Source organism: Syngnathus acus, chromosome 2 (genome assembly GCF_901709675.1).
Source record: "Syngnathus acus chromosome 2, fSynAcu1.2, whole genome shotgun sequence".
NCBI lineage: Eukaryota > Metazoa > Chordata > Actinopteri > Syngnathiformes > Syngnathidae > Syngnathus > Syngnathus acus.
In genome coordinates this window covers 4320287-4339386 of record NC_051088.1, presented here as the reverse complement: position 1 = coordinate 4339386, position 19100 = coordinate 4320287, and the positions used below count along the sequence as shown (strand labels likewise).

Below are 19100 nucleotides of genomic sequence, written 5' to 3'. Positions count from 1 at the left end.
CTGTCGCTACACCAAAAATAGTACAAGCTACTTAAACTAGATGTATGACACTTTTCCTGCTTCTCACCCTGTTGAATATTTTTGGCTTTCTTTGAGTGATCACTCTTCTCTGTATTAAGGAACATAGCAGGAATGTGTTGTTATGGAATTTACATTTCAGCATTCATGTTCGCTATGTTTTTTTTAAAGTACAAATGCACATTGCACATTGTGATTCTAAAGTTCACCTATGATGTCGATTAAATCATCTTTATTTATAAATATTGGCTGTGATGATAATTTGACAATACAACCAAAATCTAGATCCACATCACCTAAGCACTAGCTAGATGACTTGCTGCGCACACTTGTCCATATTCTCATTGTGATATGTCGGTCCACTGCCCGTGGGCTCGTGATGGACATTTCTTCATCGATAAACAGCAAGATTGGGATGGAAATTGGATCCCCGACAGCGGTACAAAGCTGTTGGACTAACATTCAAAAGGACAAAAGGCCGTGTGGGAGGCTCAGCTCGGAGGTGAGCACACCTGAAACGTCCGACGTCAGCGGGCTTTGTGGGAATCTAACGTTACTCGACGTTGACAGAGAGCTCCGGGCCCGGTTCAATAAGTGTCCTTCATGTCGCCATAGCAACCAACAAACTAGATCCCACTGCCTGCGTCTCCTGAAAATGAAGTAGGTGAAAGAAATGGAACATCAAGGAGGGACAAAAAGTACAAACACCAAAGTTTTCTAACAACACGAAGTACACATTATCAACAACTTTGAAAAATGCCCACTGAGTTCGGGGAAGAAAGAACGCTGCTTGACAGCTATAAAGACTACTGCAAGCATGTAGGTCACACGGGAGGGATAAGGAATACAAGTGGACAACAATGACAGAGAGAGAGAAAAAATACAAACAAAGGATTGAGAGAGAGCGAGCAAGAGAGAGAGAGAGAGAGAGAGAGGAGAGCGAGAGAGAAACAGAGAGAGCACAGCTTCACTGGTTCTGCCAAACAATGGTCAAATATTACAAAATATTCTATTAACAATACTCACAAAGGACCTGGGCTCAGAACAATTTTTGTGTCCAAAATTCTCAGCGAATGCCTTGTGCTTTTAATTTGGGTGGCTTCCCATTCAAAAAAAAAAAAAAAAAATTGTATGTGTTCAACAATTTTGTCATTTTGAGGTGCGTCTCCAGTCAAAAGGGATATTCCGACCAATTGACATCAATTAGGATTGCAACACAAAGACTGTAATTTGACATTTTTGTCGCGGAATAAAAATAATATTCTTGACTATTTTAACATTGACATCAATTGACAGGCACGTGTTGTATAAAAAGGCTCAGAGCTGAGGATTTTGGATACAAATTTGTGGTTTGAACCTTGAGAGTGGCAGCTAGTCAAATAGAATGTATACGGAGCCATAGATGGACTTCCAGAAGAATTGAAAGTTCAGTCACCCGAGATGACGCTCCAATACAGGCACATACCCTGGACCCAAAACATCACAATTCTTCTAAGAAAATGCACACACTCATTCACAATTTTGAAACACAATTGCTGGCAATACAGACATACATATCATAGGTACTTCTTTTCTCCTCAAGTTGGGAGAGACTGCAAGTGATAAGGATTGATGTGTTAATCAGCAGTGAAGCAGAATGACACAAAGTAAAAGGGCACAATAATGCATTATATTGATTCTTTCTTGACCAGCTTCTGCCTACGGAAGAGTCAAACTGATGCAAAAAAAAAAATCATAAAAAGGTGCTTTGTGCTCAGTGACACGCGCACGCACACACGCACTTTATATGGACATGGGTGCACTGTATCTGAAAGCTGTCCCTCTTCTGTACAAGAAGTTAGTGTTGTTGCAGTACATGACCAGCAGAGGGCAGGCTCCACCACGACCAAACTCAGTCTCTGAAAACCGCAACTCCTATTTTCCTGCTGGGTTTTCTTTCCCCTTTATCCCTCAATTCAGCGTCGGTGAGTTTTGTTCAGTCTCTGAGTACGACACGCCTGCATGTTCACAATGCGGACACTTTCACAACGTTCTGGTGGGTGGGGGCTGCAGGAAGATGGGCGTCGCCCTCAGGGGTCGTCACCGGGGGCGTGGGAATGCTGATGATCGCCGTGGTGATCTGGCTGGCCTGACAGTTGAGTAGTGCTGGCTCATCCATGCGCATGTTCAAACTGGAGCGGCTATGAGGCAAAGGAGAAATTTGTAAGGTGGCTGATGTTGGAGAAGTGAGTGAGCTCAATATCCCACCTGGTGCTGAGGGGCTGAATATGGATGGTGCTGAGCTCCTGCAATCCTTGTTGGTGCGCGTGCGTCAAAGGCTGCATGTGTGCCGGGTCACTGGAATTCGGGAGAGGGCTGTGGTTCTTCTTGCTTCTGCGGGTGCAACAAGTGCCCGTGACGCCCTCTTGGCTGGAAAGAGACGGGCTCCGAGACGGGTAATTATGAAGGCTCGCCTCCAGGTAGCTCTGTTGGTAATACTGCTCATCCACAAATTTGTGGTTCTATGGCAATTAAGAGGTCAGAGTCAGAATTTTGACAACGTTTGACTTTGCATAAAATGTTATCTTTGTTAAAAGTGCAATCTGTTGAGTCAGTATTGGGCACTTTTGAACTCACAGTGGTTTTCTCCAGGCAGGTCAGCAGGTGATGATGCTGGCTCTCGAGGAGAGAGGTAGACTTACTTAACTGTTTTTCCTCCTCAGTAGAACCCTGGATGACACACAGACACGCATACACACACACACGCACACGCATACACACACACACGCACACGCACACACACACACACACACACACACACACACACACACACACACACACACACACACACACACACACACACACACACACACACACACACACTCCAATTTGAGCAACCTGCTGTCCGCTCTTTAAGGAGGCCGCAGATGAAGTGTGAAAGGTGCAATGTGGTGTCAGCACCTGATCAGAGAGGTTCATCTTGTATGGAAGTTGCTTTAGTGGTTGAGTAAGACAAAAAAAAAAGAAGAGACAGGCCGAGTTAGACTTGTGTTTGGAGTTCAGTACTAAAATCAGAAAGCTGCCACAGCCTCCGACGTGCCAGGCAGCAGAAGCAGGGTCACATTATCAGCGTGAACCCCGGAGGCACGTCCATTGAGATCAATGGAGCTGGAACATTGATTTGTGCCCCTAATGGATGTACAGTGCATTACATTGCATACATAACATTTTGCCACGGGCCGTTTCTCTGACAAGGCTGCCTACAGGGACTTAATAACGACTTGTTTTCCGTAATTATTTCTTTTTCAGTCATGTGTTTATGTGCATGAACAAGAGGGCAATATTTCTGCTTCTGTGGTGGTGGGACATATTGTGACTAAAATAAACAACACACCACAGATGAAGTGTAGCCTTTAACAAGTGGAGAAAAATGATGTTGTCATATTTATGACCCATTTAAAAATTGTTTTCTTGGTCAAAACATTCATTTGAAGGGTTATATATACTATACATACGAGCTGCCCAATGATGTTATATCAAAACCATCATTTTAGTAAACATTTGTATTTGCTAATGTGTTTGCTTTTTATTTGCATTTTCTTATACGTTAGATGGATAATCCAATTACAGAAACTATCAGTGTCAAGAGAGAGGCAAACCCTCAAAGATGACTTATGTGTGTGTATATATATATATAATCTAGAGGTGTCAAAATCCATCGATTAATCGACAATTAATCGATTACCAAAATAATCAACAGCTATTTCAATAATCAAATAATTGTTTGGAGCCAGGCGGCTCGGTGGCGCACTGGGTAGCACGTCCGCCTCACAGTTAGGAGGGTGCGGGTTCGATTCCACCTCCGGCCCTCCCTGTGTGGAGTTTGCATGTTCTCCCCGGGCCCGCGTGGGTTTTCTCCGGGCACTCCGGTTTCCTCCCACATCCCAAAGACATGCTTGGTAGGCCGATTGAAGACTCCAAATTGTCCCTAGGTGTGAGTGCGAGTGCAAATGGTTGTTTGTCTCTGTGTGCCCTGTGATTGGCTGGCGACCGGTTCAGGGTGTCCCCCGCCTACTGCCCGATGACGGCTGGGATAGGCTCCAGCACTCCCGCGACCCCTGTGGGGACTAAGCGGTTCAGAAAATGGATGGATGGATGTTTGGAGCCATGTTTTAATTTCAAATTAGCCCATAATTATTCATTAATTTTTAAGTAATTTGTGGAAACAGACTGCTGTGTTTAATCAAACCAAACTCTTGCAAACATCTGCTTTTACTTTGGACAACAATAATCACAACGCTAACTGAATCAGTTTCAAAAAGGTTGGTGAGTACACACACCATCAATCCCTCTTATGTGACATTATTTATTTATTTGTTGTTTTTATCACTAAATCATGCCAAATGAACATCAATAATTGGTTAATAAACATTAAATGGGAAATAAATGATTTTGTCTGACTCAAATGTTTATCCGACTATTCGATTAATCGAATAACTCATCAACAGAATAATCGATTCTAAAAATATTCGACAGTAATAGCCCTAGACACATCATTTATGCAAAGATATAAAACATTTGGGGGAAAAAATGGGGAAATGTATCCTATACAAGATGTTAAAACTGACTGAATCTTTCCTGCTTGGACTCGTATTTCTGCGCGATAGAGATTCAGACATCTGGCTTTTGTTGCCCTTTCATTTGAAGTACAAGGAGCAGTGAAGCCTAGCGAAATGTTTGTCCAGTCTTACCGTAAGCTCCAACGCTTCGTTGAAGAGGCCGTTGCGCTTGCTGTGGAGGAAGGCATTGGAGCTTCCTGTCTTGGAAATTCGAATCCTGGCCAAGCGGGCTTTCTGCAGGCAGACATTGCTAATAACGTCAGTTGGAAGTGGGCGGCACCACCTCCAGCGCGGGGAATCATTCTGGCACATCCCACTGATGAGCTACGGCACTTTCACATGCTTCATGTATTAGTTGTGATCTTCAGGATCAAATCAAACATACGGTGCTAGATCATTCCCTCTGATCTCCGGTGATAACTCACTCTGATCTCCTGCTATAGTTATGAATGATTTATGCTCTCGCTGCACGTCAACACACGTTCCTTGGATAGAAAATGACGGGAGCAGAAGCAGCTGGGATAGGTGCAGATCAACTCGTTAACCATTAAGCAGAGAAGTGCAGCTAATGAAAAAAAATAGCAAGACTGTTCATTCCATTTTTTTTGTATTATCACATTCATGTGGATATTCTCTTTCATCCAAGTCATTTCTTCCTCACTGAATTAACCAAGTTTTGTCGTGTGAGTCTTCACAACTGGGAGGTGAAAACAGCTTAGAGACAACCAGAGCAGTACACATCCATCTTTCCAGAACACTTAAGGTTGGAGTAATAGAATAACTGACAAGTCAAAGGCCAAGAATTTTCCATTAAAAGTGGCTGTCAAATAAATTGCACCTCCTCAGCATGGGCACATCTTATCTCCTGTGGCTGTTCCGCCAATGAATTTTAAAGAGTGACATAGTATATTCATGTGAAAAAAACGGGTGTATGTATAAAGTTAGTTGTGTACGTCATGTGCTTTTTTTGGGGTTTATTGACAATCTATGGAAATGGTGCTCACATGTAAAACGCGTTGATGCAGATAATGTCAGGATGGGATTTTACTGGCATAAATTTAAATGCTAAACCATATTTTATTCAATATACAAAAACATTGTTCATGATGAACTGCTGTTGGACAAATGCAAAATTTGAATTTAATAACACCTAACACACTAACATTTTTGTGCAGTGTAGCACTTTTCTAATAACTCTTTGATGTCGCATTGGGATTGGGATTCTCTCTCTAGTGACTTCTTGCGGCGCAGCATTGGGGGACGTGTGAGGGTGGAGTCGACCAACGCGCCAGGCTATACGAAATCTTTTTTCTTCTTCAGCCCAGCTAGATTTTTGAGCCATTGGGACCTAAGTGCATTTAAAAAACGATGTATTACTGGAGCGTGAGAAACTATGGGCAGATGGCTTTCATTAACACGGGTGACTGTGCTGTAGACAAAACAAAAAAAAGAAAAAAAAAAATCTCTCACCGTGATGGAATCCAATCAGGATTATAGCAATAAAACCTAAAAATAATTGTAGTTTGAGAGAGAACATACACACGCGCACGCTTCATGACCAGAGTCATCAACACATTGTAAATAAGTGTTGAAGAGCAATTCCAAACCTACGCACAAAGTATATTTTGTTTCACGCCTCCAAAGAATTGGCCGCAATATGAGAGCAGATTTGCTCTATGTTTTTAAACATCTTTGATAGTCACACCTTGTAACTATATTAACAATGCTTGTGCTATATTCTGTCCCGTGATAAAAAAGTGTTAACCTTGTGGCGCTCCGACTGCCATTACCGGCAGTGATTATCTTTTCACTGCGACAAAGATAAACACGACAATGTTAAAGTCATTAAAGTGGGACACTGTGTAGTTTTTATACGTGATGAGTCAAGACCAAACCACAGTTTTAATAGGCTACAGCTATGCCTTCACCATCATCATCGTCGCCACCGAGTGACAGAACGTTTGCATGCCTCTTAATGTGCCGAGGCTCGGAAAGTAATTTGCTAGTATCTACTGTACTATGAAAGCTCTTTGGGTTTGAAAGGTCACACATCAGGACGAGACAAATATTTCAGCCAATGCATCGCTTCAGCGTGTTTACTGGTTGTTTAGTGTTGTGACAAAACCTTTAATAGAATACAGTAATGATGTCGCCATTTATTAGCAGGCCTAAGGATTAGCAAACTGCAGTGTATTGGCTGACACAATTTGAATTGACACTTAAAATCCCTGTAAAGTATAAATAAATATGTCTTGGAAATTTGAGGGCTGACACTGTCAATGAAATGCCATCTTTCTTATTCCTCCTGTTCCATGTTTAATATTCTGTATCTGCTTTAAGCCTTCGGCAATTGGAATATTTCCCACAAGGAGAGGCGCAGGCCACCAACTATTAAAAAAAAAAAAAAAATACAATTTCCAATGCTAGGATACACACAATTTTCTGTGTTTAGATTAGGTTTTGATAATTTGGGACTCTATCGTCATGATGTGAAATTATGATTCCATTTTGTCTTTAAATGCAACATAAACATTTAGAATGACACAATTAGCATTAACAGTGACCTGTGTACTTTAATAAAAAAAAAAAAAAAAAATCACCACACAAGTACGACAGGTGTACACGTACCAGCGGGTGGAGTTAAAATTCAAGGAAATTCAAATCCCCTCTTGCTTGCTCTTCATCGCCATCTTTTAATCTCCCTGATATTCTTGGCCATTGTAATTCTCCAATTACAATATATCTCGCCTGGGTATCCAGAATGCTAATTAGAACCATCTTGAAATCCATTACTCCCATGCTAATATTTTAAGAGCATGCAAAGTTTGACCTCAGTAGATTAGACACTTTATTCCCGATTAAATCATGCAATCATACCGGCAGTCAGGGAACTTTGAAGTCAATGTTCAACGAACAGAAGAGACGCTAGTGATGCCAATCAGAGGGCAGATTAACAGTTTGTGTTGCAGCTGTGGATGCAACTCACGCGCAGCCGCTGGGACTACGAGGAATCTGGGCTGTCTCTCAACTGCCAACCAGAAAGATAGCTAATTGTAGCGGGTACCCAGAGTTAATAAAAATTAGACCTGAAATGAGACGGATGCAGAAGCGGGGTGGCGCGGCTCTGCTGGCAGGAGAGCGAAAGAAGTTGAGGGAGGAACACTGAATTTGATCTGCTAGCCATCTTAGCTTCCTTCGACCACAACCTTTCAAAATTGTAAAATACAGAACAGTTTAATGCACTGATTTTAGGAAATGATCTAAGGTAGAATAGATTTTCTGAGTGGGTACTGCCAAGTGACTCCTGCATTTATTGGCTGGTTATACTTGCTAATTAGTTGGCGTAATGTTCGAGAAGGTCACACGTAGTTAAAATTATGGAGCATTAAAGAACACAGTGCGATGTAGATGGTATTGGCATATTGAAATGTGTGACCTGCCAGAGCAATTTATAGCCGGGGTCGAACGCTGAGAAGCGAAACAATCGAGGATAAAAAGGTAATAAAGTCAATCTTGTTTCTCTCGAGTGATCATCTTGTGTAGCGGTTAAATCTGGTCCGTCAATAGATTCCAAGCACATTAAACTCATGTGATTTAACATGTAATGAACTGAGCACATGGTCGTTGTACTTGCCATAAAACAGCAGTAAAAGTCATCTAACTTGCACTGCATAATACGACCCCTACCCTGGCATGTTTGCAACTGGTTTTAAAATGGTAAATAAAAGAAAGATAGATTTTTTTTTATGTATTGCACTTAAAAGTCTAAAAAAACAACCTAAAAAAGGTTTAAAATCCCTCAAAGATTGTATGTACTAAACATTTAAGTTAAATACAACTAACCGCATTAAGGCTGTGATTCCTTCATGTACCACTAGGGGGAAACACCTACAACACTGAGAAATCACTGGGCTAAACGGTGAATATTGGTAAAATGGAATGAAGCAACAGTTTCTTTTCTCACCCATCCATTTAACGCATGAACATGACGTAGCTTAAAATAATAGCCTCGCTTAGTCTTGTGTGTGTTTTAAATTATTTGTTATGCATTAAATCTGTGATGGAGCCTCACGTAGCTTTACACTGTATGGAAACATTAAGATTGTTAAATCCTGACAGCCGCCTGCCGTGCAGCAGAACACATGTCGTCGTTAGGCCAAAATTGTCACGCCGTGACATCGGGCGGCCCACTGTGTTTTACATTTTCTTGCCACAAACCAACCACAAACAATGCAACAATGCTTAATCATGTTTTTCATTTTGTCCGTCTATCTGATCGATGTGAGATTATCTTGGCTCGTTATTCTTTTCAGCCGAGTCTTTTTCAGCACCTCGGCTTTTGCTTTTGAAAAGCAAACTATATTTCATTGTTTGTTTTTGGGTGAGGCCCAGTGGTCATGGACGTATGGAGGACACACCAAGAGTGGGAAACAAAAGCAGACAGACATGTTATGACCTCCTAAATCACACCTCATCTGGATGAGGGCTATTTCAGGAACGAACACTGGGCCCATGTCGCCTCTAGCGCTTGCCTGATACTACACTTGCTTAGCCTGTTTCCACTTTGCCTCTGGCCTTCCTTGTCACCAATTTCCTCTGTCAGAAAAAGATTCATTCAAAAGTGTTTGTATTGTGGTTGTAATTTTCATAACATAAAATGTTAGAGCTGTTTCACATATTTAGTTTTGTTTATTTTTCCAGAAAGGCAAAATAGCTCTGAGTAAAGTTCTGTGCGGCTCCACGCAAATTACGTCGACTGTAATTAAAGTATTGAATCAAAAGCTCATTTATAATAGAAATATGAATGGATTGATGTCCCCCAGCTCTGAATCAACAATACTATGATGCATCACAGAAGAATTAGGACAGTCGGCTTTGCCCTCAAACTATGATTAGCAGCCCCAGTTTGTATTTGGACCAGCTGATGCCGAGAACAAATTTGTCACATGCAGACAATAGTAACACAATTATTCTCATGTCTTGAGGCTAAACCTAAAAAGACATGCATATTTACCAGTATGTTTGGATTTTTGAATGTTCTAGATTTCAAACAGTTTGCTAGTATGAGTATTTTTATTCAGATTTAAAATTGAATTTTTGTTATAAATCAGTTTAAGGTCCTATGTGGTCACCCCAGATGCACAGATGAAAAGTTGTGACCCATCCTATCGTTTAAATTGTTCATCCTTGATATAATTAATGAATTTTCCCAAACACAGATCTTTAGCATATCAAGAAAGAGAACGCGCGATGGTCAAATGTATGTCTGAAGCCAATGTGGTGCCTCACCATCTTACATGTGTGTTTTACACACCATCTCAAAGAAAACCCTAAACCTGCGAAGTCCTCTAATCTGGAAGAAGTCAGAACTGCCCTGTGGGCTGGAGGTCTGGAGATCCAAGCCTCTGGAGCCCAGTTGAAGCAAATAAAAATGGTGTTCACCTGTACCTTCTGCGCCCGTCGTTTGTCTGCTCTCTGGTTCTGGTGATATATGCGGCTAAAGTTGGACACGATGACAGGAACAGGCAGGGCGATTACCAGCACCCCACTCAAAGAGCAGATTGAACCAAAGATCTTCCCTGCGATGGTTTTCGGAACCATGTCTCCATATCTGCAAAGACAAAGACAGCATCTTAGACAAACGTGTCTTGCGAAACCTCGATGAGCTCCATCTGATGACTGACTTTGGCCATTGGAAAAGGTCATTTTGATTAACGGCAATAATGTGGAGGACTCCAAAGTGACAGCCCCCCCACACACACACAACATTAAGTTTTGAAGGCACACGGCAAATGTTGCTAAAAGTTAGTCAGCTTAATTCAGGGTGATATATCTGCACGTCAGAGGTGATCTGATTGTCGGCGGAGAAGGCAGACCGAACAATTAGAGTCTTTTTTTTGTGTCCAAATGGAGATACAGGAATCAGACAAGTGCTGAAGTAAGAAACTAAAATAATCAATCTTTCTCCGAGTCTCAATGTTCTTTTTTTTTTTAATATCATTTAAGGGAAAATAACGCAGGTAGTTTGTTTACAAGTCCTATTTCTAGCCTAAAACAGTCTTTTACAAAATGTATTAGAACCGATTCCAACTCATAATTCAATATTTAAAGCGCTCCACTCACCAGGGCCAATAAAAGATTGTAATTCGTGTTTGTGTGAACCAAACACAAGAAGGAATTGTACAAAAAACTAGAACAGCAATTTGTTCAGCATGGCATAAGTTCTCATATCATAACCTATTTTCCGTGAGTTTCAGTTTAATTGGCCCTGAAAGGCTGGAAGGTGAGTTACAGCTGAGAGCAAACTGGCAAGACAGGCAGCAGAATATAGCAAAGTCTTGCCTTTGTCTCATCATTGTCACCCCTGCAGAAAGCAAGGTGATGTGTCAGACGATGAAAATAGAAATACACTTCAGTGCCGAGGAAGCTCGAGTGGGGATGAAATGCACAAAGGTGCAATCACAGACGACTACCCCAAATCCTTCCCTCAATCATACGTGCTTTCCATTTGCTTATACATATGATCAGATCTTGACTGGGTAGTGTGAGGAATGCAAACTAATGCATTTTAAAGCAGTGTCTTTTCCTGTTTGCTTCATACAATGTTAAAACAAATTATTTTCTCAACTTGTGCGACATTAACGATTAAAGCCAATAACTGAAATTTCAATTATTATGAATGTGAGCAATGTAACCAGACTTTTGCCAGAAGCTGAGATAAACGACAGCTCAAATCTGGTCCTGATAAGCAGCAGAGAGTTAAAAGAAATCATTATAACAAGCTGTTGCTAACTGATTTTCATGCAACTGACATGGGATTATCTTCCACTCAATTTTTCCAATCATCCTGTGATTGGCTGCTGATGTATAGCCTATCTATTGCCACTCTATCAATCCATATGAAGAAATAATATGTATGCTGTGTTAATTGGGGAACCGATATAAACATGTCTCAGGAGGATTCTTCAGATTCACTGTCTTAACATCTACTTGTGCAATCCTTCTTATCCGTCAATCCTTTATCAATAGTGTCTAAAGTCTTCAATGACCTCGAGTGCAGCACAGGAAATGGAGTTCACCGCAATTGTTAGCACACATCCTTCTGAAGTGGCTGCACATTGAGGTGAACGAATTAAATCAGACAAATCTTTAGACTGATAGTGGTAAGAGGCACTCAAGCTCTTTCTGTGGACCTCGACCTCGACCTTCTTCTGATCTAAATGTACCAGATTGATGCACAAAACATCCACAATTAGGTACAATGAGAAATATTCTTGTCCGAGAAATGACATATCGGTCACAAACTATGCAGCACAGGTGTCAAAGTCAAGGCCCGTGGGCCAGATACGGCTCGCCACATCATTTGAGGTGGCCCGCGAAGACAAATGGTGCATTGAATTTCAGATGTCAATTCCAAAATTTCAAATTGTTTTCACTATTAAAAAACAGAGATATTGTTAGCAATTTTTATGACCATTAATTTTTTAAATAATTTTTATTTTTAAATATTTGATTTGATTTCATTTTTAAATATTTGAACAGTTTTTATTAGTCTAGTTATTCATCAGTTTGTTGTGTAGCCTATACTATACATATATACGTACAATATGAGACGGTCATACATTTATTTGGGTTGACAATTTTAATGGCCCTTTGAAGCAAACTATGACTATGCGACAAAAATAAGTTTGACACCCCTGCTATAAAGTAATATAATTTCAAGAATGTTGAAAAGAGTCACTCAATGGACATGCCAAACGCGATGTAAAAACACGTCAGTCAGAGAACACGCCCTCGACAGATGGTGAACTATAAGACAGAAACCGTAAAGTATTCATCGTCCCCTCCGAGAACTTGAATGGTCTTTTTACCCAAATTAGGCAATAACAAGCACCGCATAACATTTAATCTCCTCTCCTCTGCAGAAGATCTTCCCATTACTAGGAATGAAGAGCTAATCATATTCATCTGCAAGCCGTCTATAATGGGATGCTATCAGATTGCTTTATAGAGGCTCTCCTCTTCTAATACTACAGTCAATTTGCCGCCCCAATTTCGTCAAGCTGGCCCGTCTCCGATGATAACATCTCGCCACCATTATACATGGCATAGAGATAAAGATTTGCAGACATAAAAAAAAAAATGGTAGCATGATACAAGTACATGTGAGTGATAAGCGAGGTTTGATACAATTTATTTCCTTCCTGCCTGGATGAGCTTTTGCATCTGCTTCCGACTTGGCGAGATGACTTTGGTGCTGGAGAATGAGGCAAATGTTTCACATAGGACAAAGATGAATAAGCAGTGAAATGGAAGCATACTTGAGGGAAAGAGATTGTTTTGCAGATGTGATGCCTATTTGCGCACTTTTGCTCCTCTCGCTAAGGGTGGTAAGAGATTCTCCAATTCACCTATAAACAAATGCACAAAGTAACTCTGTACATAGGTGTGCATCCACATATGCACACACAATCACAGGTAGAAGTGAGAAGGTCAGCGTTCGGTCCGGTTTGTCACACCACAAGAATGGAAGAATGGAGGGAGGTCCCCGGTGCTTTTGTGATGGCGTGATAGAGAGCCCCAACAGAGTTGATTTGGAGGTTGACAGATTCTCGATCATGACAGTTTAATACTGCTCATCCATTAACTCATTCCCTGCCAGCCCAGTTCAAATGGATTTTTGACGTCTATCGCCGTCGATGGCAGTGAATGAGTAAAAAAAAAAAGAAACTACCGTTTTTTTCCGTGTATAATGCGCAAAATTTAACTAATTTATTGTCCTAAAATCTGGGGTGCGCATTATACATGGGTACAAATTTTTTTACATTTTTTTTTTTTTTTTTTTTTTAAATGAAATCATGGTACAACAAAACCAACAACAGGACTGACCGACAATAGTGTGTTTGTACTGTGCTCTGGTCATTTCGTCAAAGAAGGGATAATAGTCCTCTTCTTGACTGACAATGAATGTGATAGTTTAATACAATCAGCAAATAACAAAATGCGTATTACAGGTAATATTTTATTTCACAACACTTTGCCTTGTTCCTTTCGTCTCTGCTGTTCACTTCAAACACGCTCCATACGAACGCAATGCTCTCGTATCAGACGCTTGCTCGATCACCTGCTCGTTTGCTGTCACAATGTACCCTACACAAATCCGAAACATTTGTTGCGGCTCCGAGTCACGACGAGGGGCAAGTTTTGGTTTCCAAGGGTGTTTTTATTCCTCTTCAACGTCTCTCCCATACAGAGCTGCCTTTTTCACATGTCCGCACGTCACTTTCCTCTCTTTTCATCTGATCGCGGTGGTGCCTTTATGGGCAGTCGGAGAAATCAACGCCAACAAAAGAAAATACATCCAGCCTAGTTAAGACCATACCAAAGACTATAAAAATGGGACCCATTGCCTCCCTGCGTGTGTGACGATCATTGGGACTTAAAAAAAAAAAAAAAAAAAAAAAAAAAAAAGAAAATTGGGTGCGTATTATACATGGGTACAGGCTTTTTTCCAGCATCAACATGCCATTTTTAGGGTGCGTATTATACATGGGGGCGCATTATACACGGAAAAAAACGGTAAATAAAATACTGCTGCTTAACTTAATTTGAGCTACTAAGCAAATGTACAGTTACGGAGGATCTCTGAATTGATAAGAAAATGATATCTGATCTTTATCTAAATCCAAACGAGAAAAAGACATTCAACAATCTCAACAAGGGGGCGAGCGAACTATCTTTATTTATTCAGAGCACACAGCAGAAAAAATGGAATTAAAGCATATATTACTTTGACTTGAACAAGTTTATTTTTAATCTCTAATGGTCAAATTTATGGACCACACTTTCTGAGAACCTCCCTTTTCTTAACCAATACCACACAAACAATTGCAGTAAACATGTTTTTATGGACGCGCAATGTCCGCTAATGACTTCGACAAGAGTTAATCTGAGTCAGGAGTCTGCCAATTTAGTGTCCAATCATTGTGACAAGATTGGAGGTGTTAGTTAAAGCTTCCCTAAAGCACACGTGAGTTTTGAGTTTGTTGTTTTCAACAGACCCATGACCACAACACATTTCTTAGAAGAACTACAATTAACAATGACTACCTCGCATGACTCTAAAGGCTTGTAATTCACTAGTTCATGTTAAATAAGAAGTTAAGCAAGATTCTACTGTATAAATGGAGAAAGTTCAGTGCTGTTAAGTTAAAGTTAAAGTCCCAATGATCGTCACACACACATCTGGCTGTGGTGAAATTTGTCCTCTGCATTTAACCCATCCCCGTGTGATTTTGATCCATCCCCTGGGGGAGAGGGGAGCAGTGAGCAGCAGCGGTGCCGCGCTCGGGAATCATTTGGTGATCTAACCCCCCAATTCCAACCCTTAACGCTGAGTGCCAAGCAAGGAGCCAACGGGCCCCATTTTTATAGTCTTTGGTATGACCCAGCCGGGGTTTGAACCCACAACCTTCCAGTCTCAGGGCGGACACTCTACCACTAGCCCACTGAGCTTAAGAGTTGATATTATGGGAGGACATCAAGAAGAAGCCAGCAATGTCTAAAAAAAATCTACTGAGTTGAAGGTAAGAGTTGTGGATGTTTCCTGGCAGGCAATGATGTCGACAGATATAATGAATGATAGAAAACAGACAGATGAGGGTCTATTTTCTCATGACATTGTGATTTCATGTGTTTCTATGATCCTTGGTAAATTGTGACATCTTTGACCCATTTATTTCATCCATCCATCTATTTTCGATACAGCTTCTATCCATTAGGGTCCTGCATGTGCCTGAGCCCATCCAAGCTGACTTTGGGAGGGTAATAGCATAAATAAGTGGCCATAAAAGAAAACTTGAGCAGTTCACATGTTGACTTTATTTACTTCGGTATTATTTGTATTATGTGCAACTAAAGTGACACGTAGAGGGAACAAGACCCAGTGGCCGACCTAAAAAGACCTGGCAGATGACCGTGGCAGCCGACAAGAAGGCACTCGGCATCAACCACGAGATGGCCATGGACCGTTCCCGGTGGAAGAAGGCCATATCGAGAACCCAGTCCAACCCAGCGGCGCCTGGAAAGCGGACTTTAAACCGATGATGATGATGATGATAAAGTGAGAATGGCCTCAAGTACACACACACACACACAGCAGTTGGTCTCTATGAAATACTGTATTTGTATCCACAACATACAAAACAGCGGTATTCCAAAAACAATCAGTACTTCTCAGCTAAGCAGTGACAGACTGCCTCACCAGGCCTCTAACCCTTCAAACAACATCCATCTGTACCACCATCTGACTTTTCATGGCCAGTCACTCAAGGCAAAGTAACTTGGGTGATACATGGCTCCTTGGAAACGGGACAAAAAGTCTCCTTATAATCTAGCCAGCAATGAGCAGGTACATAGATCAATCAAAGAGGATGAGGAGAGAGCAAAAATGAAATGAAGGTCAAGATGAGACTAGACAGAGAAATAAATTAAATTTTGAATTGTGCATCCAAGGATGACGTGCTCGGACGGATTTTTCGGAGATATTTTAGTTTGGATAAAAACAAGAGAATGTTCCGGACAGCGTTACGTTGTGATTGACAGCAACATTTATAAGTGACTTTGATTCATGGCTATTAGTGTTTAAACCACTCTGAAAAGGTTTGCTGTGTTCTGGACCACTTTCATTCTTCTGCAATGTTCTTAAGAGGTGAGATTAAGCAACACAGATGAAGCCACTGGTCATTGTTTGACATTTTTCTCCTGCAAAGAACCGCAGTGGGCAGCTTGGGGCAAAATCCAATTCTTTGGCCAGACATATCCGTTATTTGGTCCAATTTGCATTTGTCAAGTAGACAATTTAAGAAAGAAAAACACACAGATAAGTTGATAAAGTGAAGGGTGTTACGCTTTCACTTCACTGCACAGCGTAGGAAGGTCATTATCATCACTCACTATATACCCAATCCTAGACTGAATTGCACTGAGGGATTACCATCATTTCTTGTAACATACTTCCAATTATTCGACACACCGCCTCCCCTCACACACCCCGACAGTTCGTATCTCTCTGTACTTTAGGATTTTACTTTTTAGTATGTGAACTGGTCTGTGTCATCAGAGAGGTGAAGCAGAGAGAAAAGTTTTTTACGCACTAGACAAAAACCAACCTTTGACCCAAGCTAACTTAATTATCTTGAAGTATTTCCAAAACTGACAAGAATCATGTCCTAACTGCCTTAAAGTTTGTCTCCTTTCCAGTTAACCTGCAAAAGCCTCCTCCTAAACTTTTGAAAATGACTGTTTAAAAAAAAAAAATAGCACAAATGTATAAACAGTTGACTAATTGGATTAAAAAGGAAAACTATGCTGGTGCAGCATTGAACAAATGTTCCAATTGGTTTTCACATGATTTTCACGAATGTCTATCTCTTGCAAAGGTTGACAGAACCTCTTGGAGTGTCCCAGTAAATCAGCATGAGTACAATTAGTTCTCGATAAACACGACCTAGGGGCCGTGTTACGAGCTCACTTCATTCATGTGCCAGCGTGTGCGTTAGTATGCTCTGCCGCTGTAATTAGTGATTACCAGACTGCTCCAAACAGAATGCTCAAGTTAAAACCACTTCCTCGACAACAAGCAAGTAAAATTTTCAGATTTAAATGCGAATCACGCGGGAGTTGCGCTCATGCTAGCTCATGCTAGCACTTTCACACACAGCATTTTGGATTCTCAAGAGATCCTTCGATTAACTCCTCTCCTCCTTGTGCACGCCAGGTGAGAAGCCACTTGGAATGTTTGCTCCATATCTCAAAGTCTTTCAAGCCCACTACGTATGGATAACATCAGCAAAGGCTGCTAGTAATTAAAATGGCCAAGCCATCTATCTCAGTCAGTTTGAGTCACGTTGCTGTAGGTGTGGAGACGCTGAGGAACCGGGACACAATTACACTGATATGTGGTTCAATTAGGCTGCCGACAAGAGAAAACTGCACTCAACTGGATTAGGAATATCTGGAGAAATACAAAATTAATTAGCAAATGTGTAATTAAAGTTAATTGACAGCCTCTGAAACTTGATGCCTCGTGATGTTGTTAACCTTAAATCGACAAGCGATCCAATGAAGGTTCAGAGTTGTAATGAATGTGATAATTGCACTGTTCAACAGTAAATTTTAATCAGGTTTTAATCAGCGATGTGTTTATGTGATCTTAAATGTGTTTTCTCAAAATGGTGTCAGGTCTCTAAGATATTTTCAGCTTTTGGTACCCAACCAAATTTTGTTGGGGTTTTTTTCATCACAAGAAGAGTTTAACTCCATTTAAAGTGGAGTTGTACCCTGTGTGTCCTTCAAAAACATGCACATATTTAGCGCCGTTAATAGCATTGCAAACGCATATGGTGACTTTGAAAAGTGGCTGTTGTGATGACTGACCGACTGACTCGCTATGCCTGGAGTTGCAGCGGCTCTCTTTGGCTTCTTTACATAGCGGAGTGAAGTAACTGCACTGTATTATTCAGGTAAGTGAGCCCTCCTATTAATTTGAATGTTTTGACAAGCAGGACAAAAATAGAATTGTATATATACATATATACAGTATAACATATAAAATATGTAGTATTTTATATATGATATATATTGTTTGTATATACATAAATGAGCCCACATTAAAAATGTCATACTCCTGGCAGTGCTGGTGAAAAATAGTGGTCTCTTCCACATTGAAGTGATATAGTTCAACAAATAGTTACACTAAAATGGCAAGATTTCAGAATGGGCATAATGTCATGATGGATAACAGCAGTATTATACTTTTCTCTGCTCTTGAACCCACACTGTCATTTTGTCAGAATAAATTACATCTCAGCATCATGTCTTCCCAGTTCGCTCCAACTCTTCAATCTGCTCCCAGCGCTTGGCCTCTGCTGGGATCATTCTTGGAAGATGAAAAGAAGAAAGTCTGTGCGCAAAGATAAGAGGAGCTCAAAGAAGTGAGACAGTGGATGCAGTTCAGAGGTCATAGACACGGGAGCTCAAGGTCATAGCAGAGAGGTTACCACTGAACGCATCCCGGCACAAATTCGTGCAGGGATCAAAGCGAGGAAGAGTAGATGGTAGGAAAAAAACATGAAAAGGGAATGCCTGCAGTGAGGTGGGAAAAGGAGGCAGTCGGATTTTCCCAGATCAAGTGATAAGAAGATGAGATGAGTGGCAAAATACTGCTATTTTCCCGTTATTCTATTCATGATCATGAAGGCAGTTTTGTTATAATGATATCTCATAAGTGTAACATAATGTGCAAAAGCTACCAATTTGCAACTGTGTACGACTGAAAGACAACATCTTTGCAGTCTCCCTATACAGTGGCAATTGTGCCCAGAAATCCACTTCAAGAATCCCTATGAGGCACGCCGCAAGTCTGTTGATCGACATGACTAACGTATTGCACCATTAAATGTATAATATAAAGATATAAATTAA

At 40.8% G+C, this 19100-nt stretch overlaps 1 protein-coding gene across 4 annotated transcripts in view; it reads right to left on the bottom strand.

Moving 5' to 3' along the window:
• Positions 1 to 186: 186 nt before the first annotated feature.
• Positions 187 to 19100, bottom strand: part of LOC119119323 (potassium voltage-gated channel subfamily D member 3-like) — a 69725-nt gene continuing 50811 nt past the window's right edge. The window contains exons 3-8 of one of the 4 annotated variants that reach the window (XM_037245712.1): positions 10059 to 10227; positions 4749 to 4850; positions 2959 to 2991; positions 2635 to 2727; positions 2266 to 2519; positions 187 to 2198 (exon numbers count right to left, since the gene is read on the bottom strand). In XM_037245712.1, coding sequence (XP_037101607.1) covers positions 2024 to 2198; positions 2266 to 2519; positions 2635 to 2727; positions 2959 to 2991; positions 4749 to 4850; positions 10059 to 10227 — 826 coding nt within the window. In that variant the 3' untranslated portion in view covers positions 187 to 2023. The remainder of the gene's footprint in view (positions 2199 to 2265; positions 2520 to 2634; positions 2728 to 2958; positions 2992 to 4748; positions 4851 to 10058; positions 10228 to 19100) is intronic. The other 3 variants (XM_037245714.1, XM_037245715.1, XM_037245717.1) reach the window with 3 other exon arrangements.